The following is a 24,639-nucleotide window of genomic DNA, read 5'->3' as shown; positions in this document are numbered from 1 at the left end:
CAAAGTATAGAAAGAAGCACATTGATTCAGTGCAGAGACCTTGTGCCTTGTCCTTTACAAATGTAATAGCGCCAGGAGACCTTCTCCCATGGAGTCTGTGGGGTTTCACACACTGACCATCTGTCACCTGTGAACACCGTGTAATTTCTTCTCATTTCGTTCTGCTGCTAAGCCCCACCCAGCACAACACTGAGGAATTGTGAAGATGGCCTTGGTGTTGACCTTACAGAATGAATTCAGTCCCCATTACGTTTGAGGATGGCAGGCACAGTGATAGCAGAGACTCTCAGGAGGTTAGGGAAGTTCCTTCTTTTTATTATGGGTGGTGTGGGAGGGATCTCCAGAGGGACAGAACAGGTAGGGTGATTTATATAATCTCTCTCTCTCTCTCTCTCTCTGACACACACACATTAAATCAGCTCACTTGCAAACAGCAACAGCAGCTGCATGACACCCAGAGGTGGAGAGCCTGGTAGCTACTGGGTGCCTCAGCAGTTCTAATCTGGTGCCAAACCCTGGAGGGCTCTGGAGAGTGGCTGGTCCTCAGTGCTGGGAGCATTCTCTGATGGCAGAGAAGAAGGTGGCCAAAGCAACAGGGCGGATTAACCTGGTAGAAGGTGGAAAGGCCTGCTGAGCAAGCGGGGGTGGGGGGGTGGGTGGGGGGGGGGTGGGGGGTAACTGGCTTTCTGCCAAGCCTCTTTTTATTGGGCTGCTACCAGAAGGTTCTGCCCACATTAGGGATGGGTCTTCCCACATCGATCGAGGCAGTCCCTCAGGTGAGGGTCATTCCTCGGCGATTCTCATCTGTGGCAAACTGACATTAAAATCAACCATCACAGGCAGATATGGCTGGTGTCTGTTACGTGTTTTGCATCTGTAAGCCAACATCATGGCCTTGTCTTCAGTCTGTGAACATGTGAACCCAGCACCCACCAATTGGCCGGCAGGGACAAAAGTTTTCAGAATGATGCTACGTGGGAGCCTGGCTAGCTTTCTGTGGCTCCAAAGGTGACTGAGCCAAGTCATTTCCTCTAAAGTTGAAAAGGACTGGGCACAGGCCCTGCCAGCCCGTGACACCTTGATTTTTTGCTATATGAGAACTGTGTCAGACTTACACCTATGAAATTGCAAGAAAGTAAATGTGAATGTTTATAGCTCTGAGTTCATGGAGATTTGTTGCAGAGCAATAGAAAGCGGCACAGTAAAACCCACACTTTCGAGGAACTGGCCCGCTGTTTCCTCCAAGCTGTCAAATGGACTTTACAGTGTATTCATTTAGAGCTGTTATTGGTTTACCTACTTCTTCCCAGTAATGCTTGTGGACTCCCAGTGATGGCCCCTTCATCTCCAATGCTGGTGATGTGTGACTCCGGATGCAGAATCATCTGTAGTTTCATTGATCTTTCTCTATACTTTGTTTTCAACTTTACTGGTTTTTCTTCCTTTTGGGTTTTTTGTTTGTTTGTTTGTTTACTAATGTATAAAATTATCATTGACCTTTTAATGTATTATTGAACCATAGGTTATAATCACTTAATTAATTAGGGTTTTGTTTGTTTGTTTTGGAGACAGGGTTTCTCTGTTGTGTAGCCCTGACTGTCCTAGAACTTACTCTGTAGACCAGGCTGGCCTTGAACTCAGAGATCCACCTGCCTCTGCCTCCTGAGTGCTGGGATTAAAAGCGTGCGCCACCAACGCCCAGCATCATTTAATTTATAACAGAGGCTCACAACATGCCTGTGACTCCCATGGGTCCCATGGGAGTCCAGCCCTTCACCCCGACAGGGCTCTGTTCCCTGCCGTGCTCCTGCTGACTCCACCCTGCTCAGCAAAGGCCTGACCTACAGCACTAAGTCAGGTGTGTGTGTGTCTGTGTGTCTGTGTCTGTGTGTCTGTGTGTGTGTGTGTCTATGTCTGTGTGTGTGTGTGTGTGTGTGTGTGTGTGTATGTCTGTGTGTCTGTGTGTGTGTGTGTCTGTGTGTGTGTGTCTCTGTGTGTGTGTGTGTCTCTGTGTGTGTGTGTCTCTCTGTGTGTGTGTGTGTGTGTGTAAGAAATGAACGAGCGAAGGAGGAGCATCAGCTAGGCTGTGTCAGGAGGAGGGCATGCTCCATGACAAGGATTACAGGGCACTGGGTCACCTGGTCCTTAGTGACCCATATGGTTGCACCTTAGGCAACCAGGCCCCTCTCACCACTTCTTCCAGCAACAGCAGGGTAACAGGACCAGAGCCTACCCATCAGAGGAGGCCCCTGCTGGGCCTGTGGCTCAACAGCCTAGTGCTGGATCCGCCCCTCACTGCAGTCCCCAGAATCTACTTTCCTGCCCGCAGGGGTCACACCCCTCAGCTTCTTTGGAGTACCAATGTGATAAACTGTCACACACAAGGGCAGAAGGGGCGGTGGGGAACTAAGTCTAGTGGTGGCAATCCCTCCATGGAAACCACCTATACTCCAGACCAACCCGCAGGGCTGGAGGAGTTCTCAAGGGCTCAGTGTTTACTCTACCACACGGGAGCCTGGCAGGGCCTCCTTTGCAGCTCCCCCAATTCCGGCCAGCCCTGTTCCAGCCCTCTCATCTTGTCCTTTCTAAATCCACTCACAGACACTCTGACCACATCTCCAAAGTGTCTCTTGACCTGGCCACAGCCAGGCTCCAGCACCACCCTTCAGAACCATGCCCTGCTCGTGGCTAAGGCAGCAATGCCATTCTGAGCCTGCTTCCCCTGACCACATGTGTGGTCGAAGTGTGTCAGCTCAGGCGGCAGCACACACAGGCTGAGTCAGTGTTTGTTCCTCTGTGAAATACGACACCACGGCCGTGGGTCTTTTAAGGCCGAAAGGCAGTGGTACCCAGTGATCGGCAGACTGAATCCTGATTCCCACAGTGGAAATGGCTATTGCTCTGATGACCACAGTCATCAAGGCTTTTTGTGGCTAATGTGGGCAGAGGAGGGCTGAGAGGGGGACCCAGGAAAGGGACTGCAAGGAACGAGACCACCCACTTACCCTTTGTTTCTCTGGATCTGTGAAGCTGAACTTTCTAAACCAACAGTGACCATCCCACCCTGCCTTCCTGGGGATGGAGGGCCTTGGCAGCCAGCAGGAGCCAGCCTTTGGTGCACTGGGAAAGACTGAAAAACAAACTCACCAGAATCCAAATCAGGAAAGCCCAGAGCTGGGGTTGCCATGGCAACTTGCAGTAGGCTCCTAGCCTGGCACTCAGCCTCTCTGGGGTGGGGGTCTAGGCTTGCCAGGCTGGGTTTGTCCCTCCTTAGACTTCCCCTGGACACTGTGGGTGGGGGCAAAGACACAGAAGGGACACCTCTGGCCTGTTTAGTAGCCAAGCAGGCCTGGCTTGCCTGGGCATCCACTGTTAGCTGACGCAAGACTACTACTTCTCTCCCAGATCAATACCCACATGCAAGGGCCGCCCAGTATCCCCACTCGCTGCCTGGTCAATACGGCATTTCCCATGTGGAGATGCCCTCAGGCCTCACCAGTGCCCGTGGCCCTCTGCCCAGGTAAGAGTGCCATGAGGTGACCCTCCAGGCCATCCTCTGAGCTAAGCAGGGAAGGGACAAGCTTGAATGCCCAGTGCTGGCGGGTGCTTTGTGCACAGACTCTGTTGTTACTAACAGTATTCTTTTTTATCTGAGCGGTTACATGACTTTCAAGGAGAAATCGCCAGAGGTTGCCAACTCTCAGAGCAGCCTTTCTTGAGAAGCCTGGTACTGGAAGCCCTGTGCCGCCCAGCATGTCCCTGGAGGTGCATCACCGGTGGTTCACAGAACTAGCCTGAGGTCTCCCAGGGATAGGCCAAGCCCCATGTGCACAGACACAAGAGACAGACCACAGTTTTTATGTCCCTGTTTAATGGCCAAGCCAGTGCTGCCCAGATGAAGCTCATGCCCCAGCAGGGAAACCCTCCCTCCTGGCTGACGGCCCCTGAAGAGCCCACCCAAGCTCTCACTAGCGTCATCCTAGTCCACTCCTGGTGTCGGCAGCCTCATCTGAGTTCCTTTAGCAAGCTGTTGATGGAGGCCAACAGTTCCCGGAAGTAGCCCTCATCTTCACCTTCTTGGAGTTCCAGGGAGGCCAGTGCCTGGTACTCTGCTTGGAGACTGCCTAGTGTCCTGCTGAGCTGGAGGTCTTGACGGTAGCGATCCCGGCAGGTGGCCAGGAGGGCGCCCAGCGTCTGCAGCACCTTCTCCCGGGCATCATGCTCCGGAAGTGCCAGGAGCTGGGCAGTGATCTCACACCAGCCCTGTTCCCGCAAGCCCGGGAGGAGCTGCACCTGGCGATACTGCTGCAGCTTCTCTGGGGATGAGTCCTGGGTCAACTCTGCCTCCTCCTCAGCAAACATCTGCACAGCCAGGGACCAGGGTGTGGGGAGAGAATACGGACAGCAGTTATCTTGCACTGGGCTGGCTCTTCCCATTAGGATATGTTTAGCTATTTTCTGTGTGACTTTGGGCCACCAGGGCCTCCTGGGAGGAGTCAACTGGACTCCTGACTTTTCATACATTCCCTCAACTGTCTGTGTGTCCATCTGTCTGCCCATTCATCCATTCATCACAACATCAGCACACAGTGTTGGAAGCTGGAGAAACCAAAAGGCAGACCCAGTTCCTGTTCCTAGAATCTAGCAAGTGAATAAGAATTCCTTCATGTGGCTGGTGAATGGCTTGTGGGTAAGGACACAGCTCTGCAAGTCTAGCAGCAGGAGTTCAGTTCCCAGATCCACATAAAGGTGAATGGGGAAGAACAAAACAAAAAAACTAACCCACAGAGTTGTTTTAGCATCCCGACACACACATCATACCACAGCACTTACATGTAATACTATGTACATGCACATGTGTACACCACTACACACACTATTAAAAAATTCCAAAACAAAAAACAAAACAAAAAAAGGGCTGGAGAGATGGCTCAGAGGTTAAGAGCACCGACTGCTCTTCCAGAGATCCTGAGTTCAATTCCCAGCAACCACATGGTGGCTCAGAGCCATCTGTTATGAGATCTGGTGCCCTCTGCCGGCATGTAGGCAGAAGACTGTAGACATAATAAATAAATAAATAAATAAATAAATAAATAAATAAATAAATAAATCTTAAGAAAAAAGGGGGGGCTGGAGAGATGGCTCAGAGGTTAAGAGCACTGACTGCTCTTCCAGAGGTCCTGAGTTCAATTCCCAGCAACCACATGGTGGCTCACAACCATTCGTTATGAGATCTGGTGCCCTCTTCTGCTGTGCAGATATACATGGAAGCAGAATGTTGTATACATAATAAATAAATAAAATCTTTAAAAAAAATTCCTATATATAGCATGACTTTCCCTGTACTTTCCCTGTTCAGTACTGGGCTGGTGGACACACAGGAAACCCTTGTGGAAGGAACCAGAGGTGGGTCAGCTCCATGACCATCAACTCAGGCAGGCATACACCACACAGAAGCCCAGACACCAAGGTGCTGCACCCACTAGAGGCTCACCAATGCTGAGGCAGAGGAGGAAAAACCTGGGTAGCTGAGCCAACCAAGGCCTTGAGGTATATATGGTAGTTTTTCCAAACAAGCTGTCATCCTTAGGCCATTCTGAAACACCCACTCCATGTCTAGCTACAGTTCTTTCTTCCTTAGGGACCACATGAGGTCCTGAAGTCCCCTGGCTCAAAGTCATCATTGTCCTTCCTGGAGGAGAATGGCTGAACCCATAGCGTTTACAGAGGAGACAGCAGAGGAAAGAGGTCTGTTCCTCCGTGAGTACCGGGCAAACTCTCCTCTGGGCCTGCTGGCCCTCCTCTCATGGTGCCTGATGAAAGGCCATTTTACTTGGCTCTGAGCAGCACAGAACTAAGAAACTAGATTCCAGAAGCTCTGATGGACAGAGACACACGACTGACAGATGAGACAAGCGGGGGTGGGAGGGGCACAGGAAGAGAAGGGGAAAGAGAGACAGAGGAGAAAGAGAGAGAGAGAGAGAGAGAGAGAGAGAGAGAGAGAGAGAGAGAGAGAGAGAGGAGAGAGAGACAGAAAGAGAGTGAGAGAATGGAAAGAAGAGACAGAGAGTGTGTGTGTGTGTGAGAGAGAGAGAGAGAGAGAGAGAGAGAGAGAGAGAGAGAGAGAGAGCTCCACTGCTTAGAGGAAAGCTGGGGAGTGGTGGGAAGGCCTGCAGCTTCCAATGGTGTACATAAAGCTCAGGACGAGCCAGCCCTGTCCCACCAGTCAGCAATGGACACAAAGGCTAAGAAGAGAGCCCATTGCAGAGGCTAAGACTCCAGGCCTACTTCTATCTCTCTTCTCAAGATGCCTCTTAGGATTGCAAAAGCCAAGTACTAGGCACCAAGTATCCCTCAGGTAACAAACCACTGGGGTCCATCCTGAGCTCTTGCTCAGAGCCAAAGCTCCGGGAGGAAGTGTGTCCAGGTTTCTAGAATCCTAGGGTTAGCGCCAGCCCGGTTAAGCTTTTTGGTTCCCTGGCTGCTATGTGGCTGATGCTCCATCCCCCTACGCTCCCCACAATGCCTGCACACTTGGCACTGACCACTGCTAGCATCCCTGCCCTTCCCACCTGCCCTCAGGACCCAGCTGAGGTGTCCTATCCCATGACATCCTCTTTGATACATGTCTTCTCTGTCCATCTATTCAGCTGTCCATCCGTTCAGCTGGATAGAAGCATTTGGGAAGGCGCTTTGGCCAATGACCAGAAGTGAACCCAGCAGAGAGAAGGGGAAGGCAGACCAGGTGGGGCACTCACCTTCTCAGTGACAAGGTCGTAGAGCAGGGTGACCACGCGCACGGCCAGTACCTTGGCACTCTTCTCTTGCACTAGACTCCTGAGGACCTGCAGCCCCCCGAGCTTCAGGAACTGCTGCTGAGCATAGGGGAAATGGCGCAGCAGGGAACACAGTGCAAACAGGACCTGGGAGGCACAGGCTGGCATAAGTGAGAGCCACACAGAACTGTACCAATTCTAAGGCACAGGAAAAGCAGCAGAGATCAACCAGTGACCCAGCCCAGTCTCTAATCTTCCTAGTCTTTTATCCCCTTGGGTCCATCAGCACCCCAGAATTCAGGGTGATGGAAGGAAGGGGTCTTTAACCAAACTAAGCAAGCAAACGGAGGACAAATAGCATGGCTCAAGAGACTGGGGGACGCAAGGCCATTGAGCCACAGCTGTACCTAGGCCTCCAGATGACACTGCCATCTGCTTTAGCTAGTGTGAGTTCTCCACACCACCAGTGGACAGTGAGCAGGCCCCTATGTGTGGCATAAGTTGAAAGGAGTCTTTCCTCTGCAGGTGTGTGGACACCGGGCAGGGGCAGGGCAGAGACTTGCCTTCTTCTTGGCGCTGAGAGGCTGCTCTGTGGCCAGGAGGACGAGGAGCTTCTGCAGGGCTCCCCCTTCAATGGCTTCTACCTGGACCTTAGGATTGCTGTGGGGAAAAGCACAAGAAACGGTGATAGTGGCCGGGCGATGGTGGCACACGCCTTTTATTCCTGTGCTCAGGAGGCAGAGGCAGAGGCAGAGGCAGGTGGATCTGAGTTTGAGGCCAGTCTGGTCTACAGAGCAAGTTCCGGGACAGCTAAAGCTACACAGAGAAACCCTGTATCTAAAAAAAAAAAAAAAAAAAAAAAAAAAAAAGGAACCAAAACCCAACAACAAAACAACAAGAAACTGGGCTACTTTGCTGGGGCCAGGATCCAGAGAGGGAGCTGGGGACTAATACTATACCAAGCTCCCTTGAAGAGTCAAGGAGCACGCAAGTGGCTCTTATACTGGACAAGAATTACTCAGCTGGGGAAAAGAGATAAATGTGTGTGGACCCGCCTGGGTACAATGGGCTATGGCGGAGATGAGAGGGACAAGGGTCGCATGCCAGCCTGCTGCTCCCCAGAAGCCAACAGACTAGGCGTTCTGGGAGAGAAATCATTTATCCCACCATCAGGCCATTCTGAAACTGAAACAGCATCCAGAGGTGTCACTGCACTGTCCCTGCTGTATGAGGACAGGGTTGGGTGCACCATCTCCCAACCATGCACCAGGCAGAGCCAGTAATGGTTCTGCTCTCTAGTTACAGAGCTGGAGGCCAGGTCCAGGAGCCCACCCTCTACCCATTCAGCACCCAGAACACCACATGGAAAGAAGCAAAGCACAAGAGACCACAGCCTCTGAGTGCAAAGGTGTCTCCATGCAGGACTACCCGGCAGTTCCACAGCAGGCTCTACCAGACCAGTTACTGTGACCTTCTCTGCCCCAGATTCTCCATGCTCAGCCCAGAGCCTGCCACACCCTAATGCCTAAAAAACAGAGATGAATAAACAGGTGCACCACCACGAACAGACCCAACACTGTGCAGGCAACACTCACTCAAAACCCATGCTGAGCTAAGAATCTGTGAGGCCATTAGAACCATCACTTCTGTCCCTGGGACTCAAGGGATGGCTCAGCACCAGCTCCTCTGGCAGAGAACCCAGGTTTGGCTCCCAGCATCTACCTAGTAGTTCAGGCTTGCCTGTAACCTCAGTTCCAGGGGATCTTGCAATTTCTGGTCTCTGCAGGGACTGTTTATACATGTTGTGCATATATATACACACAGACATTCACGCATATCCAAAAAAAGTAAATCCTTAAAAAACATTTCAATTCTGGGCCCCCTGGATATGCCGAGGGTACCAGGCAGAGGGCATGCTGGGACGCCTAGATGAAAACATCCTTTTGCAGCTTTTCCTTCTTCCTCCCTCTCTTTTCCAGACAGAGTCTCTCTACAGAGCCCCGACTGTCCTAGCACAGCCTACATAGACCAGGCTGGTCTTGAACTCAGAGATCTACCTGCCTCTGCCTCCCGAGTGTTGGGTTTGAAGGTGTGTACCACTATTCCTGGCACATTCCTTGTTTTCTTTATGTTTTTGGTTTGGGGCAATGTCTTGCTTTGAAGCCCAAGCTAACCTTAATTCCACTGCAATTCCCCTGTCTTGAATGCCGGGATTACACACATGCAGCAGAGTCCTTGGTTTCTAAGATCACATTAATGATCAATTATGGAGCATGTGCTAAGCACAGAAGCTGTATGGTCAGTTCTTAGGCAAGCTCTAGGTTCTCCCACTGGCCCAAGCAGGAGTTCCTCTGAGAATAGAAGGGGCAGGCCAGAGCCAGACAGCCAGGCAGCCCCCAAAGGAGTACCAAAACCTCCACAAGTCTCTGGTTGGCTTAAGTTCATCATAGGGCCCAATTACCCTGTAACATCCAAAGCACCGCCCCCCCCCCCAACTCTGACTTCCTAGCCAGGCAGTGTGCTGGGGCACAGAGAAGCAAGGGCAGGTTGGAAGCAGTCAGCTTCTGTCCTGGTCCAAAGCCCAGAAAAAGGAGAGAAATCGGATCAGTACACTACACCGATGCCCTCATAAGAGGCCCAGCACACAATCGGTAACCTCAAAGCTGGACAGATGGAACACTAGAGGTCAAGTCATTCCCCCAATGGCCTGCCCTTCTGATCCTGCCAGGAACCAGCTTCAAGGCTGAGAACAGACCTAGCACAAACAGTCAGTTTCCCTTCACCCCTCTGTCCTGGCATCCTCCCACCAGAAAGGATGTGTGGAGGGTGCTGGCTAGGACCTGAAAGCTCCATCCTTGTGCACAGGGGAACGGAGATGTCCCAGGAGATGGCAGGCTGACAGTTCCTTTCCAGACAGTCTGTGCAGGGGGCCGGGCAGAGCTTCTTCCTGGCCTCCATTCCCTCTACTTGAGACAGGCAGCTGCTTCATCAATGTGTGAGTTAATTAGGGCCATTTCTGTCATCATGTGGCTAAGGAACATTCACCCACAATAGACAGGGTCTATGAAGAGAAGACTGCCACGCTGGGAATTCACAGACATCAAATGCTGCCTCCAAAAGAAGGGGTGGGCGTGCAGGCCTGACAGTGTATCAGCCCTAGAAAGTACCTATGAGGCGCCCCAGCCCCATGGGCCCTCTGAAGACAGAAAACAAAATCTATCTCGGAACCCACTAGTAGGGCCTTAGCAGATGAAGCAGGGCTAAGCATCAGAGCCCTTCCACATCACACTGGAAGCAGAACAAAGAATTCACTTCTCAGGCAGGCTGCCATAAACCACGAGCTACCCACAGCCATGCCAACCACAGCCCACCCTTCCTAGGGAGCAAAGCCCATTCAGAGTAAGGGAGAACAGGTTCCAAACACAGGGATGAAAATCAGTGAGAAAGAGAAAGCTGCAGGACTTCAGCAAGTGGATAGCAGAACCATAGACACAATCAGTTACACATGGGCCTGTGGCAAGACAGCCTAGGCAGCCTGGGCCTCTATGCTGTCTACACTAACTCTGGGCCCTTACCCCTGGGACCTCATGACCTCGGCTTCCACAAAACACCCCTTAGAATGGCTGTTAGTGCCTTCTAGGCAAAGGGTTGGGGAAGCAAGAAGGCAGAAGGTAGGGACTGAGATTTCAGATGACTTTAGACTGTGCAGGCAGGTACAGACAGCGGGACAGACAGTGGGAGACAGGATTTCTGCAGTCAGCCCCGAGCAGACATTACCCTGCTCCAGAATCTTCTCTCCATGCAACCCAGTCATGGGTCCTCAAGGTTCTTGGCTCTGTGTGCGCTGGGAGAGATGTCCAAACAGCTCAGACTAAGCTCTAAGGATGTGCAAGGGCCAAGGCCTGAAGGACAGTCAGAGAGAATCTGTCAACTGTGGCTGATGACCTGGGTACGTCCCTCGATGGTTTTCTCGCTTGAGAGTCTGAACTGGGACTGCCTCACATTAGAGACAGAATGGCTCATGAATACCAAGATGCTAAACAATGTACAGTACCAAAACTTTAGTCAGTGTGGACTTGCTTCACAAAGAGACCTGACCAAATCTTTGAGACCTGACCAGAGCTGTCTTTGTGACAGCGTCATCCCTCTCAGCCCATGGGCTCTGGACCAGAACTCTGCCTGAGCCCAGAGAAGGCCAGTCCTGGGACCTGAGTATGTTAAAAAGTTAGAAGCCTTCCTCGTCCTTTACTGATGCCAGCAACACTAGTGTACTCAAAGTCAACAGAAGGACTTTGAGGACGGAGCTCATCTACGATGTGTCTAAGCCGCTGGACTGAACAAATACCATTAACACTCGGATTGTTGGGATGCTCACCATCAGCGAGTCAGCTGGCTGTGTAGAGGCCAGCAGCAGGGGAACAGGCAGGGAGAAGGGTGGATTTCAGAATTGGAAGTGATTGCATTTGCTAAAACCAAACAGTCTGGGTCAGGTGACAGCAATATGTCAATTTGCCAAGGGCCATCGGTCATATATTAGCTAAGCTGAGCAAGTTAAGTGTCTGGTACCCAAGAGCAGCCAGGCAGGGCCAGAGACCCATGAGAAGACTGCCTGTCCCAGGTCTTAGGCCTACATTTTCCAGCCTTGACCCTCAGGACTAGTTGCATAAATTCTAGGGCCAAGTAAAACATGAAAGTGGGGGCTCTTTCAAAGATTAGCGATTTCTAGGTGGTTCCAGTAGAGCATGGGACAGATGTGGGCCCTTCCGAGCATGGGATTCTGTGCCACTACACTGGTCTCCAGGGCACTGTTGGGATACACAGAAACTGCTTGGGATAACTGAAAGTCAGGTGTGAATCTGTGAAAATGGAGAAAAGGGAGGAGGCAGAAATCTGGGATGAGAAATGGGGGAGGTTGACATGTTGGGTGGAGCCAGAAAATGCTCAGGCTCTGCCTGGAGCAGAGCCTGGAGTTACTAGATTCCCAGATGGAGTATGGGCTCTGGGCAAGCCACAGGGCACCCGGCACACACCAGGGCTCTGGGCAAGCCACAGGGCACCCGGCACACACCAGGGCTCTGGGAATGTCCACAGGGCACCCGGCACACACCAGGGCTCTGGGAATGTCTAGAGGGCACCCAGCACACACCAGGGATCTGGGATGTCCACAGGGCACCCGGCACACACCAGGGCTCTGGGAATGTCCACAGGGCACCCGGCACACACCAGGGATCTGGGATGTCCACAGGGCACCCAGCATACACCAGGGCTCTGGGATGTCCACAGGGCACCGGGCACACACCAGAGGAATGTGCTGTCTTATGGGACCTGGAAGCACTCTGAAGCAGGGCTAACACTTCTTCTTTTCACTGTATTCTAGAGTCTTGAGAAGATGCCACGTAGCAGGGCAAATATCCGCAGTGGCTGTCCCAGTCTGGACCCTGCATGGTTTTGCCTGGTAGAACTGTGCATTCAATTCCTTGCAGACAGTAAGATTCCTTCTCTGGTGTCCTCACCTGGCCTAAACCAGCCCATGGCTGGAGCATCTGTTGAGCACCCATTTGCAATATGTGTAGTTCTGTAAATGTGGATTGCAGGCAGGAGCCACACAGGCCAGTTAGGGACAAGCAGTGTGTGATCAATCACACAACATACAATCACCTGGAACATTTTTTTGTTGTTGTGGTTGTCATTTCAAATGAGGCACTGCAAATTACAGAAAAATAAGCCAGGCACAGGGGCACGTACCTGTGACCCCAGCACCCAGGGGTTAAGGCAAAAGGATCATTTAACTCATGGGTTCAAGACCCCATTTCAAAAAAACAGACAGTAATAACACAGAAAAGTAATTTCTTTTTGTTTTGTTTTTTGAGACACAATTTCTCTGTGTAACAGCTCTGGTTTTGTAGACCAGGCTGGCCTTGAACTCACAGAGATCCACCTGCCTCTGCCTCTGCCTCCTGGGCGCTGGATTAAAGGGTGAGCCACCACCACCTACCTCAGAAAACTAATTCATAGAAAAGCCCCCTACCTCCTCCCTTTGCTCCTACCACCTGTGGTGTGTGAGGAGCTGCAGCACGGGGGAAGTGGGCCTGGCAGCACAGTAGAGGGGACCCTACTGACATGGCTCTCTCTATCACACACTGCAGCTTCCATCACAAGACTGACTTCCCCCTTTTTCTTCCCTTAAATTTTATTTGCGGGGGAGGCTGCAAGGGCAGAGGGCAGACACAAAGGGATGGGGAAATGAATGGGATCGAGATGCCTGATGTGAAAGACACAAGTAAAAAGAAAGTTAAAAAACAATAATAGTAAAAGAAAAACCTCCCATCAATTCTCCAGTCGTTAATGTTATCACATTAGCTTTTCTGTTTTCTTCCCTTCTCTCCTCCTTCCCCTCTCTCCCACTTGTCTTCAGTGCTGGGGATCAAACACAGGGCCTTCCTTGTACATGCTCATCTAACCCTTTGCCCCTGAGCTGTGCCCTAACACCTCTCTCCATAGACATTTACACAGAACGTTCCCAATCATTGAGAGCAGGCTGCAGATACGATACCCATTTACTCCTAAACACATAGGAATAGGTTTCCGAAGAACAGCGTACAGATGCCAGGCCAGGAAACGAACAGTGACACAGTGATTTTCACGGCCTTCAACCACAACAATATCCTTTTCAGAGGAGTATTTTTCATCTCAGGTCTACTCAAACCCAGGGTAGTGGTGTATTTTGTTAATCTCCTTCACTCTGGAAGTCCTGTTTTGTACAACACTGACATTTAAGAGTTCAGGCCACTTGTACAATGTCCCTCAGTTTGGATTTATCTCATGATTAGATTGAGGTTATTCATGTTGGCAGAAATATCACAAAAACCATGTTGTTTATTTCTCAGTACATCATATCAGAGGACACAAGATGTCAATCAGCCCCACAGCTGGTCATGTTCACTTTGAATATTTGATTATGGAAGCACTTGTCAGATTTCTCCACTGTGATACTATTTATCCCCTAGAAACTAATAAATATTGTGCAGAGACACTTTGAGATACCAAGACAACCTGTTCTTCATTAGTCTTTTTCTATTGGTTCTAGCATCCACTGGCAATCCTTGGCTAATTGTTTCTGTGTTGTCGAATGATAACACGTACACTCTACCATGGCTTCCATCTTTCCATGTTGGCACTGTACCTGAGACAGCAGGTCTGTCTTCCTTCATTTGTTCATTTATGTATCAGTTATATATCAGATTAACAGACTCTCATTTAACCTTTGGGATGTAATTCACCATTGTCAATATTCTGATGCTCAAACTATCCTTGAACCAATCACCACTGCTCTTTCACCGTGGGTTACATCTTTCTGACATGTATTTTGTATTTTTGTTTGTTTTTTTTGAGACAGGGTTTCTCCATGTAACCCTGGCTGTCCTGGAATTCACTCTATGGACCAGGCTGGCCTTGAACTCACAGAGATCCGCCTGCCTCTGCTTCTCAAGTCCTGGGATTAAAGGTGTGCGCCACCGCCACCACTCAGCTCTGACTTGCTTTTCTCATTTTTTTTGCAAGGATCTCATTTTCTGGCCCGGGATGCTTGCATTTGAAATACCGTATTTCTTCTGTAACAGCAATGTTGCGGTGATTTCTCTAAGGAGGATTGCTTTTGGGGAGCCTTTTGAAAATACAAAATCTAAACCCTACCTTCATATACTAAATTATAATCTCAGAAGGTATCAACCCCAAATTCTGCTTTTTTGTGTGTGTTGTACCTGTCTGTATCCTGAGAACCAGCATTTGTGATAACTAGCCTGATGACTAACCTGTGTCCTGTGTATCATCTCTGATAACCTACTGTCTAGTGCTTGAAGAGCAGGAGAGAATGCACCATCAAACAAGACAGACACATGCTTCCAGTTGCTATACAACAGTCTTCTGATGCTGAACTGCAGTCTACTCTCATGAGGCTTCTACCTACCAGTCCCAAGTCTGCCCCCTCTAAGTGGAAGGTACCAAATTCATCACAGCCCTTCTGAAGCTCGGGGCACCAAATACCCAGAGAAGGTTCCCAACCCTGGCCTGGCACCACTGAGATTCCTGCAGCCCTGACTTCCCACAGGTGCTCCATGGTCAGGGGCTCCAACTTGGTCAAATCTCCCAGAGCCCAGTGGGCTCAGCCATCTCTGTTATAGGTACACTCTGCCCTATGCTTGAGTCCACCTCTGTGTTTATGGCAATACTTTATAGAACTGACTTTGTTAGGTCAGCTCCCCGGAGGCAGGTCACATACTCCTCTGATGAACCTGAGTTTTCCCAACATGACCCAGAAACTAAACATAGGGCTTTTCATTTAGTCTTATTAGAGAAAAAATATTAAATGTATGCAAGCAAAAATCAAGTCACCAATATTGTAAGTGTTATGCCACATACTTTTGAGAGTCAAATTTTCTCTAAACAATGAATACAGATTATTATATGTATTAAATGTGTTGTATCATTTTAATGGCAAAATTAATTTTTCAAGATAGGGTCTCACTCTGAAGCCCTGGTTAGGAGACCTGCCTGCCTCTTAAGCATAAGTCACCACACATGGCCTCTAAATTAGACAATTTTAAAAGACTATACCACCACAACAACCAGCGCAGCATTATAATCCTAAGGGGGCAGTAGTGGCACACACGCCTTGGCAGTAACCAATGGCTATCTAATTGGACTTACGGCCTGCTCAACAAAGCTGGGCATGGTGACCAGGCCTTTAATCCCAGCACTCGCAAGTCAGAGGCAAGAGGATCTCTGAGTCCAAGGCCAGCCTGGTCTACAGAGGGGGTTCCATGACAGCCAGGGCTACACAGAGAAACCCTGTCTTGGGGTGGGGGGGGGAGACCCACTAAACAAGTAGGAAATCATGTCTGGTAATGGAAACCTAATCAACTACCCAGGGCTAGTGAGGTCACAGATCCTGGAGGAGAACTGACAACTGCCACTTTATTAAAATAATCCCAACTACAATCTAAAAATTTATTCTAGTACTCACAGATAACTGTATGTCTCACGTCTCATCAAGGAAACTTCTCTTTTCAATACATGGAGGCCATTACAGAAAACCACAGCCAATCAAAATGCAGAGCCCAGTTCCAATGGGTACATCCACAATACAACTCAATCCAAGGCTCAGGGAACAGAGAGTTTGCTGTGAGATTGTCTCCAGGGAATATCAGAAGCCACACCCATGAAGTCTCACTGACATGACTGCCTAAACAGGAGCTGAAGAAGGACAACAGTAGACATACCAACATGGATTGGCGCAGGGGAGCCCAGGAGGCCTCAGCTCTACTGCAAAAACTACAGGCAGTTAAGGAATGCTGAGCTCCATAGTCTCCTAGGGAAAAGTGTACCAATTGGTTATCCAATACCAAATTGTCAGCCCTGAGAACATACATATACAAGTAACATTACACTGATCAAACAGGTTATACTTATGTGTTTAGGAACACACACACACACACACAAACACGTAACAATTTTTGTTTCAACTTTTATATATGAGCGTTTTGTCTGCATGCATGTCTGTGTACCACATGCATGCAGTGCCTTCGAAGCCAGAAGAGGGCGTCAGAACCCCTGGAACTGCAGTGACGGGGCATTATGAGTGGTCTCCATGAGAGCAACAACTTCTCTTACTCATTAAGCCTTCTCTCCAGCTGCCTAAAGTTAAAATTTTAATAGAAAAATTGAAAACATCACTTTGCTACTTGAGCCTTTCATCCTAACCTGTCACTTTTCTTTTTTTGATCTTCATTCTGTCATGGATCCAACATGCTAATTATTCACTCCTTTCTGTGTTATCTGTTGTCATGCCTTAATAAAAGTACCAAAATGTGAAAGGAAGGGAGGGGGGAACGAAGATTCAAAACTCAGCCTGGACAGAGGGTGACACAAGCTGCTGGGCACATTCCCATGGTGAAGGCCCCGCTGACCCCAGTCTCTTACACGTTACATCTAAGGAAGTTGCTCAACTCTACACCTTTACCGTCTTTCCTGTGTGTGCTACATTACTCTGTGACTCTAGCATGTTTTCAAGAAATGCAGACTTCCTACGAGGCTCTGCCATAATCTCTTAGCAGGCAAGTTTTTCTGAAAAGGAAATTAAAAGAAGGAAGGGGCATGTCCCTGGTGGGAACAGCGTGGGATTTCTCAACTCGAATTAGTGGCTGCACATGGGTACGTCACGTTTTGTTGCTGAATTGTGTTGATTGAGATCAATGAAATTGGTAATTTTTTCATAAAAGGGGGAGGGGAGCAGGGAGGAAAGTAGGGAGGGACTCAAACATTAAATTAATCTGCAAGACTTAGTCTCCCTAACCCCTCGTTGATCCCCAGCACACCACAAAGATACCTCATGAAGATGGTCTTAGTCTTCTGTTGACATTTGATTTCTCAGACTTTAATTTGGGGAAGCCAGTGGTTCGTTCACCCAAGATCACACTCCTGCCTCAAGCTCCTCTTAGCTGGGTTTGTCTACTCTTTCCAGTGGGAGGAAGCCCATGGCCTTTGAAAGGGAAGGCAGAGACAAACAGCAAGAACCATGGCTGCCTACCACACAGGGTCACGTGTGGTCTCCTGTACCCTCCTTTCTCAGTGCCAGCTGCTCAGGTCTCCTCCCAGTCTCCCCCATCTGGCTACTCCTGATAGGTTCTCAGAGGTCTTTTTGATTTTTTGATCTTCTCAATAAAATCCCAACACTAGCTGGCCTACAAAGCCTATGGGACTCTTTAGACAGCTCCCCATGCCCCTGTAGCAATCACTGCACTCTTTTTTTTTAAAACATATTCCAGTTTTCAGGCTTAGTCATCCTTCTTTTCAAAGATCTGGTTCAGACATTGTATCTACTTTTTCTGGGACCTTCTAAAATCTGCTTCCCCTAAAACCTAGAGTCAGATGTTCTCTGCACCCCGCTGGAGTCTCCAAACAGTCAGTTTCTGCAACGGTTCCCTAACCTTTCACTGCACCAAAGAATTCTTTTTGTTCATAATACAATTTCAGTGGGGATTTTTTTTTCTTTGTTGTTTTCTTAACCTCCTGAGAGATGAAACTGTCAGAGAAGTGAGTTTAATTTGTGAGCGAGTTAGCGAGGGATTGCAGCTCAGTTGATGAGAGTGCTTACCTAACATATATGAAGACCTAGGTTCAGTCCTCAAAACCCCATAAACCAAACTTGGAGGTGGAGGCACTGGATCGGATGTTCAAGGCCATCCTTGGTTCTAGAGGGGACTTGAGGCCAGCATGGAATTGAAAAGGCTGGGGGGTGGGGGCAAGTCAAGGATGGCTCAGGACCCGGGACCTGTTTTCTGCAGACAGTTCTAACTGCAGATCCTCAAGGATGCTTCTGAAACAGTCTTAATCCTTCTGCAGCCAGGGCATAAAGGGACAGGGGTCCCAGCTGAGGGCTGATGAACAGGAAGGGCCTTTGGCAGCTAAAAGCTGGATTTTACTTTTCAACTCAAATCCCAACTTCAGGGAGAGAACTGATGTAGTACTGGAGAACCCTGGGGTAGTTCCACAGACAGTGCACCCTCCCTTTTGGCCTCTGTAAAGTGGGGTGAACAATAATACCTCACAGAATTACAGGGGATGAAAGCCAATTAATGAAGTTCTACGATGTCCCTGGCAATCACTGACCCCGAATTAGTCACCCCGTCTACTTTTTACTTTCTGTTTACTTTTCTGCTAAGAGAAAACGCCTGGGTTCTCAGAAGTGGGAGGCTCTTCATGGCAGGGAACAAGGAAGAAATACAGTTTCCCAGCAATGGCTGAGTTCCTCATTCTCAGCTCCTGTGGCTGCATAGACAAAGGCGGGACTAAAAGAATCCAAGGGGGAGAAATGTAATTAACAAGCTAGAGGGAAAGACCAGGAGGACGGATCAAAGAAGCTAATTAGACTGGGCTAGAGGGACATCATAGGGTGGGGAACACGGAAGAGAGAGGGCTAAAGAGAATTATCTGTGGCCTCTAATTATTCCAAGAAGTCTCTGTGCAACTGTCTCTGGCGGTGAGGGAGGTGAGGTAGGAATAATAAGGTTAAGCAGAAGGGGGGGTGTTTTGTTTTCCCACACTGAGATCTCTCAAGTTTACTACAGAGCTAGAGAAGGTCTGCATTTAGGTTATTTATACCAGTTAGTGGTCTGCCACCCCACAGGAGGTAGTGGCTGGAGGGACAGCAAGAGGCTCTTCCCAGGAGACTATGCAGACACCCTGATCTAACCTCCAGATAACACTGTGTCCCACAGTGCCTCAGGACACGTTCCCCACTCAACCAGACCTTGTTCTAAAGAGTCTGATGATCCCTCATGCCCTCATGGAAGGCCTCACTCTCCCTGGGGAGTAGATGGGGGATGGAGGGGGGGAGTTGGTAGCGGGCAGGGGAGGATGGGAGGGAGAGGAAGTGGGATTGAGAGAGAGGGGGGGCAGAGACAGACAGAGAGACAGTCTGGAAGCCAACCACTCCTTTCCCTTCATTCCCTCCCCTTCTCTGAGCTCTAAAAACCTTGATAAACATAGCATATCTCACTGTGTGAAACATCATCTCATAGGGGTTGCTTTTCTGCACCACTGTAGAAATGTTTATGAATGAGCCATCTCCTAATAGCAAAGGGAAGGCAGCAGCCGTGGGATGGTCTGCAGCTGAAGATGACAACACTGCAGAGCTTCATTTACAAGATTTGGAAGTTGTATATCTACAAACGTCTCTGCTGTGCAACATACATAACAAGCCTCAAAATATCCTTTGTTTGCCGAGGTTTTGCTCAGATATTTAAGGTTTCTGACAGTTTAAATATGGTGAACAATATGGTGAACCATCCAAATATTTTACATCATTGGTATTTGGAAGGATCTTTATAAACAATTAGTTCAGGTTCTAAAAGGCACAGGCAGCACCAGGTTCCTGGTTTTCCATGGGGGTGGATTAACGTGGCCTCCTTGGCTGGATGCAAGCTGTGAGGATGGTCTCACCATTCCCACTAACATGGGTTTTCCATGTAGCTTTGCTCATGCTGTAACAGATGAGGGCATGGGTGGCATGGCTCTATGGCCTCCCCAGCCTGGCTCAAGGATCATAAGGGATTTGTTCTGGGTTAAGAAGGATAAAAGGGACTGGAGAGATGGCTCAGCAGTTAAGAGCACTGACTGCTCTTACAAAGGACCTGTTTGTTTCCCAGCTCCCACACGAGTTCTCATCTGTAGCTCTAGTTTCAGGGGATCTGACACCTTCTTCTGGCCTCCACAGGCCCCTGCACACATGGTGCACAGACAGACAAGCAGACACACGTGAAAAAGGCTAATGAGCCCCCCTCCTTCCTTTCTCGTTAGTGCTGAGGACTGAACCCAAAGCCTTGGGGCAGCCAGACAAACACTCTCCCACCCAGTTATACTACTAGCCCTACAGCTTCCTTAGATTCAGGAAGGAGGCCCAACCTTTACCTGATTTATCAGACTCAAGAATTAGGGGCCTAGAAGGAATAAGGGCTTCTGATTCTGGAGAAATCCTTAAGAACTGAGGGAAAGTCCCAGTTACTACAGCCTCTAGAGATGGAATAATGGATGGTTTGGTTTGTGAACATGCTATGTGCCTGGGATTCCTGGTTCAGTCAGCTGTTCTACAAATAGTATCTGTGCTATGCGTGCAGTTAAGGACTGTAGGTCTAGAGCAAAGAATGGAAATAGTTCCTGTCCCCATTAGGCAAAATCAATAGCCAACAACAGAGATATGTGGAGAGAAAGCGCTACCTGATAATGGGGAATCATTCAGGAAGGAAGGCCGTGGAAAAAATCTAAAGTCATTAAGAGCAGAGGAGAAAGGCTAAAACTCTGTTAACATTGTCTGTCTGAAGTCAGATAAGACCTAGTTTTTGCTGGGTATGGTCCTGAACACCTTTAAATGCCAGCAATCGGGAGGCTGAGGCAGGTAGCTCTCTGTGAGTTCAAGGCCAGCCTGGTCTACACAGTCAGTTCCAGGACAGCCAAGGCTATATACAGAGAGAGACCCTGCCTCAAAATAAATAAATAAATAAATAAATAAATAAATAAATAAATAAATAAATAAGCAAACAGAAAAGAAGGAAAGAGAAGGAGGAAGAGGATCTTTTTCTTTTTAAGAAAATGTTAAAAAGTGCCTTCCATAGATCCTTTAACTTTGTCTCTGATAAATCATTAAAAGGCCTTCTGCTAAGATCATTCTAATGTCAAAGAAAAGGTATACTCATAAAATAGTGTCAGAATGTGAGTGGTTTGTTTAAGATTCAGCAATTGTCACTGAATCAAATACAAAATCTCTACGGTCCAAATAGCAAGGGAAACAACGGCTTTGATGCTTTAGTGCTCCTTACAGACTGAATTTTAGATCACAACCTAAAAAGAGAAAACATTAAACCAGTTCAAATGTGGACTGGCATATGCATGGCAGTTTTCAGCTGCTTGCAAATGGAACAAGGACAGCCTGCCTGAATGTGACTTGTACAAACCATGGCTGGGCCTGGGCCCCAGTCCTAGCACAGCCCACATTCAGGGACTGGGAAACTGGGATCAGGGTCCCTCCCACTAGGAGTTGAAGGTGGCACTGTGGATAAGGACAAGCCTGGAGTCTATGGTGTAGGGGAGGTTAGGGAGCTTTGCCCTTTCTTGCCTTGTGTGTCAGATACTTGAATGAAAGCACAGTGGACACCTACTCCACAGACAGTGACCCATAAGAGCCTTCAAGTCTGATGGCCCATGACAGGATTGCAGGACAATGCTCTTGCCCACTAGGCTATAAAAGTGCTTCAGGTTTTACCATCTGGGGTTTATTTCTTTGAGTCTTAAAAAGACAGTTCAGTCTTTCACAGCACCATATTAAATGCCACTACCCCTTGGTTGGGAGGAACAGTCACACGTAAGTAGGGTGATCATATAATTCATTGACTCAAGCAGGACAATAAGAGTAGAAGACAGTGCTATTAACCGCTGCCCAGGAACAAGAAGCAGAAAGAGAGCATATGGCCCATGGCTGCTGTCTGTATAGGGCTATGTTGGGCTCTATGGAAGACACAAAGGTGAGTAAAGTGCTATTCACAGAACCTGGACACTGAGTTGGGGGCAAGGGCTCATGGGAACAGGGTAAAGCCAGACCACAAAGAGGGAAAAATGGCCCTGCAGAAGGAAATGCCACACAGATCTGAATTTGAGTCCAGACTTGCTTTCTGCATGACCTGGAGACAAGTTAGTCTAGCTTTGCAAGACTTCTTTATCTGTAAAATGAAGCTTACTTCATAAAGTCCTCATGAACATTAAATAAAAACTTATGATAAGACACCTGACACTGCTTCTCAATAGGTCAGGATTATTAGCATCCATCTAAACTGGCCATCCATCTAAGACCCAGCTACTTCTGTCGATGCCAAAGTTGGAAGCTGGAGGAAGGGCAAAAGAACAACACACCAACACAGTAGCTTCAGCTCATCCCATCAAAACATCCCTGAGGTACCACTCCATCTGGCTTAGCCACACACTCATCTAGCCCATCCACTGCTGTGCCCGTCTTCAGCTCCTGGTGGTAGATGCCAGTCACTAGCACCATTTCTATAGGGTAGACCACAGACAGAAGGGACTTTCCAGTGAGCAATCCCCATTCCCGGGGCCCTGGACACTGTCTGGTGGGCAGTGGCACATCCTCTTCAATCCCTTGGGCCACTGATGACAGAAATGCAAGAATAAAGGCAGTGCTTCAGTGTTGAGAACGGCTTCTGGGTTCCTCCATTCAGTAATTCAAGTACTCCCCAAATACCAGCTCATGTCCACCCGTGGCAACTCAATGACGCAGATGCTACTGTTCCCATTCTACTAGCCCACAAACTGAGTCACAGAAAGCCAAGTCATTTTCCAAGGTCATATAATTAAAAAGGGGCAGAATCCTGGAAGCCCCAGCATGAGAGTTCAAAGGATTCTAGCAGGCACTCACAGTAAGCCGCTAGCTGGAAGGCCAGGAAGGTGTGTATCTTAACTGCACTTTTCTATCAAGACACCAAGCGATGTCACCAAAGGGACACTGCACATCGTGATGCTACTGCCAACATCATCCATCGTTTAATTTCAGAGCTTGACCCAGAATGGGGAGAAGGGACTATTTGCATGTCCTGCGAATCTACCTCGCCAGTGTAGCTGCCAGGCTTGAGACAAATGACTCTGTAGCATGGTTCTTAAAGTCTGCTCTATGGCCAGCAGCACTAGCAATATCTGGGAACTAGGCAGAAATGCAAATCCTCAGGCCTCAAGCCAGCTTTGCTAGATCGTTAACTATAGGGAAGGGGAGTGGCCATCTGCATTTAACAGACCTTCGGGGTGCTTCTGATGCATGCCTTAGACTGAAAATCACTAGGTAAGAGTATCCTGGACACAGCAAGTTGGGCTCTCTCAAGCCCTGGTCAGGAAAGGCTAGCCTTGGGGTAGGCAGTAGAGCCCAGTTCTTGAAAAGACCAGGATGTGAGGGACATTGCCAAGAAGATGAAAAGCTACCAATAAAACCCAGATGTACATGGCCACACTGATCAAAATACAATAAAGAAGAAAGTAAAAAAATCTGACAAAAGGAAAATGCAGCTTCAGTGGGGGCAAAATACAACAATCTTCCGTGGAGATGGGAAGCATAAAAGGGATGTTAGATGTTCAAAGAGCCAAATGCTGAAATGACAAAAAACAGGAGAATAAAGACAAAGTATGGACATCAATGCCACATGGGCTGCAGTCTAATGATGGCAGCAGCAGAGAAGAGCACCACCTGCCCTCCCAGAGACTGCGTCCCTTCCCCACCCCCTCAACACGACAGCCTGTATAAATAGAGTCTTGAGGGAAAAAATACCAGCAATTAGTCACTGAATCTTGCTTGTTAGAATGAGGGGAATTTGGAGAAAATCACCAGAGGCTCTGATGATAGGAAAAGCTTGGCTGAGGAGGGTATGTGGCTGGGGTGGGAATGCGATCTCGAAAGGGTGAAGGTCTGTAGGCTGATCCTGCAGTCTTTAACAACTGACAACTTTTAACCAGAAAGGGGGAAGATGGAGGGCCTGGTCACTGGGCCACAGTGAGCAGCAGCCTGGTCAGGTCCTGGTTGGAAGTCCTTTAATGGGGGCTGAGGCAGGCTGGGGCATGTGTGGATAAGGGAAACCCAGTTACAGCAGCTGAGCAGAGGGCTTGGTGGTGAGGCAGCCATACAGAGCCTAAACAGAGTACCTCCAGGAGGAAGCCTGACTGCTTGCCACACTACGCCTCTCCTGGCCTGAAATATGTGCTGTGGAAGTGATGATAGAAACAGCCCTAGTGCTACCCAGGGACTCTGCTGAACGTTAACCATCAGGGATGTAAGAAAAGGAGGAGGGCTTCCTCCTCCCAATGATGTTCTCAACTTCATATGCTGTGTTCTCTACAGCAGCCCCATGGAAGCCCTTACCTTACCTATCCTTCTCCCCAGTTCCATCTTCAGCTGTCTAGTTCCTGTTCCTTCAAGTCTCACCGCAAACACCACTGCCACAGCATCACATTCAAGGACCATGTGGACCTCACTGCAGTCTCGCTACGCCTTCCTGATGTCTTTACTCTCTTTCAATATTCCCATCAGTCCCATCAGTTAGCTTCTCTGAAAACTATGAATTCCCTTGAAAATACAGACGGCGCTTTGTTATCTCTTCATATGCACTCTCATTCCAGGGGTCTAGCCCAATGCAGGGCATGAGATGATGTCAAGCCTGTATCTCATCTTCACTAGGACAATGAGACCTGGAGTGTCCAGCCTTGTAAACTAGGTATGGAGATAGAGTTGTCACAAGATCTCCCTCCTTTACTAAGTGGC

General features: G+C 48.8%; 1 protein-coding gene across 6 annotated transcripts in view; it reads right to left on the bottom strand.

Moving 5' to 3' along the window:
* Window positions 1-3,849: 3,849 nt before the first annotated feature.
* Sil1 (SIL1 nucleotide exchange factor) overlaps window positions 3,850-24,639 on the bottom strand; it is a 237,493-nt gene continuing 216,703 nt past the window's right edge. For all 6 annotated transcript variants that reach the window (XM_027400747.2, XM_035440197.1, XM_027400746.2 and 3 more), the window contains 3 exons: window positions 7,340-7,436; window positions 6,759-6,923; window positions 3,850-4,362 (listed from right to left, as the gene is read on the bottom strand). In XM_027400747.2, the coding sequence (XP_027256548.1) occupies window positions 4,006-4,362; window positions 6,759-6,923; window positions 7,340-7,436 (619 nt within the window). In that variant the 3' untranslated portion in view covers window positions 3,850-4,005. The remainder of the gene's footprint in view (window positions 4,363-6,758; window positions 6,924-7,339; window positions 7,437-24,639) is intronic.

The sequence above is a fragment of the Cricetulus griseus genome, chromosome 2 (genome assembly GCF_003668045.3).
Source record: "Cricetulus griseus strain 17A/GY chromosome 2, alternate assembly CriGri-PICRH-1.0, whole genome shotgun sequence".
NCBI classification, from domain to species: domain Eukaryota; kingdom Metazoa; phylum Chordata; class Mammalia; order Rodentia; family Cricetidae; genus Cricetulus; species Cricetulus griseus.
Note: the sequence above shows the minus strand (reverse complement) of the source record. Positions and strands in the feature narration are given on the sequence as shown.